Below are 2,500 nucleotides of genomic sequence, written 5' to 3'. Positions count from 1 at the left end.
TTATGTACGCGTGTATGTATGTATATGTATGTATGTATGTATGTATGTTTGTATGTATGTATGTATTTATGTACGTATGTATGTATGCACGTATATATGTATGTGCGTATGTATGTACGTTCGTGCGTATGTATGTATGCAGGTATGTATGTGTGTATGTATGTATTTATGTATGTATGTGTGTATGTATGTATATATCTATATATGTATGTATGCATATATGTATATATGTATGTTTGCATGCGTGTATGTACGAACGTATGTATGTATACATGTACGTGTGTATGTATGCATGTATGTATGCATGTATGTATGTATGTATGCATGTATCAGTATCCTCGTTTTGAAACATTAGTAATCCTGCCACAGTACACAACAAAAATAATTTAGTCCAAGACAAACCCCTCATCCCACATCTTCCCATTGGGTCTCAGTACTCCATCCACGAGGTACTCCCCGACTGGAAACCTGAGACTCACCTATCCAGTACTCCCCCGAAGCGTCTCCGAAGGGCCTCTTGTACTCCTGCCAGCCTCTTTCGAAGTTCACTTGAGCGTCCTCTGTCTCGTTCTTCTCCCCTTTCAAGGAGAACTCAGGCTCTTGGCTTCCGTTGAAGTTCCTCCTGGAGAGGAAGACGGTCCACCCGCCTCCGTCTGTGTCTTGGTCGCAGTAGACTCTCTGAAGAAGAAGAAGAAGAGGGTGAGTTCGAAGAAGAGGTAAAAAAAGGAGAGAAGAGTTCGAAGAAGAATTTGGAGAAGAGTTTGAAGAAGAAGAAAGAGGAATTCGAAGAAGAGTTAGAAGAAGAAGAAAGAGGAATTCGAAGAAGAGTTTGGAGAAGAATTTGAAGAAGAAGAAGAAGAAGGAGGAGTTCGAAGAAGAAGTCGAAGAAGAAGATGAGGAGTACGAAGAAAAGTTTGAAGAAGAGTTCGGAGAAGAGCTCGAAGAAGCGTTCAAAGAAGAGAAGAGAATTTTAAAGAAGAGTTTGAAAAAAGTTCGAAGAGTTCGAAGAAGAGCTTGAAAAAGAGTTAGAAGAAGAGTTCGAAGAAGAGATCGAAGAAGAGTTCGAAGAAGAGTTTACAGAGGAGTTTGAATAAGAGTGCGAAGAAGATTTTGAGGAAGATTTCGAAGAAAAGTTAGAAGAGTTCGAAAAAGAGTTTAAAGAGGAGTTTGAATAAGAGTTCGAAGAAGAGATCAAAGAAGAGGTCGAAGAGTTCGAAGAAGAGTTTGAGGAAGAGTTCGAAGAAAAATTAGAAGAAGAGTTCGAAGAAAAGTTCGAAGGAGAGTTCGAAGAAGAGTTCAAAAAAGAGTTCGAAGAAGAGCTCGAAAAAGAGTTCGAAGAAGAGTTCAAAGAAGAGTTCGAAGAAGTGTTAGAAAAAGAGTTCGAAGAATAGCTCGAAGAAAAATTCGAAGAAAAGTTCGAAGATGAACTCGTAGGTCAGATCGTGATGGTTGTCAGAGACTTTTGTCCTTCAAGTGATGAAGAAGAAAAGTTCGAAGAAGAGTTCGAAAAAGAGTTCGAAGAAGAGTCCGTAAGTAAGATCATGATAATTACCAAAGACCTTTTTCCTTCTATCGATAACATACACTAGTCTCGACAGTAATGATGAGCCGATACCAAACTTTTTGACAATTGCGATAATCATCCTGATACTGTTCTAAACTTCCGATTCCGTTAATTGATTATTAAATATACTTTGTTCATAAACTATTTGTTTCCCAAACCAACTTCTGAGCCTGAAATTAACCATGTTATAATTGCAAGTTACAATCTTGCTTATAACTTGAAGCAGCCTTGCTGTGGAAGTGCTGTGTCTTGCGACACTGCTTCTGACCCAGGGCAGTGGACAAGGTGCTAAGATAAGAGGGAAGGTGGAGGGGTGTGGAGTGTATTCAGGGATGGAATGGGTGGGAATGATTTTATGCCTTTTCTTTTTTGGCAACCTCCCTTGTAAAGGAGAAAAAACCTTGGTATATGTATGTATGTATAATTGCAAGTATCGGAATCGAAGTCTAGAGCAGTATCGGATTCTCTTCAGTTAAAGTGAGCCCTTACTTAGTTAAAGAATTTATCTACACATAAACTCTTTCAATGGTGCTGGTAATATATATATATATATATATATATATATATATATATATATATATATATATATATATATATATTATCAACCACAATGCACTTTAATTCTAAGCCATCAACATCGAGAGACTCGAGGAGGCCAATATGCAGAAATTGAAACGTGGTACAGCCAAGGACTCAAACCTGCGCTAGCACGTGACAAGTATATATATATATATATATATATATATATATATATATATATATATATATATATATATATAACTTACTTGAATAGAATTGGTCAAGCTCGTCACAATGCTATAGAGGCTAATATTCTTTTTCAGCGCGTGGAGGATTTTATTTTGACTAATGTCAAACAATTTGATTTAACTTAGAAATGACCCCTCAGCGATTTCCCGTAGTGAGTGAAGATTAAAA

At 37.2% G+C, this 2,500-nt stretch overlaps 1 protein-coding gene across 1 annotated transcript in view; it reads right to left on the bottom strand.

Annotated features, from left to right (window-relative positions):
- LOC143020981 (uncharacterized) overlaps positions 1-2,500 on the bottom strand; it is a 16,910-nt gene that overhangs the window by 5,065 nt on the left and 9,345 nt on the right. The window contains exon 4 of the mRNA XM_076178044.1: positions 480-678. Within this exon, the coding sequence (XP_076034159.1) occupies positions 480-678 (199 nt within the window). The remainder of the gene's footprint in view (positions 1-479; positions 679-2,500) is intronic.

The sequence above is a fragment of the Oratosquilla oratoria genome, chromosome 3 (assembly GCF_046742065.1).
Source record: "Oratosquilla oratoria isolate Oo_2021 chromosome 3, ASM4674206v1, whole genome shotgun sequence".
Taxonomy (NCBI): Eukaryota; Metazoa; Arthropoda; class Malacostraca; order Stomatopoda; family Squillidae; genus Oratosquilla; species Oratosquilla oratoria.
The sequence above is the reverse complement of the archived record's forward strand: the minus strand, read 5'-3'. Positions and strand labels throughout refer to the sequence as shown.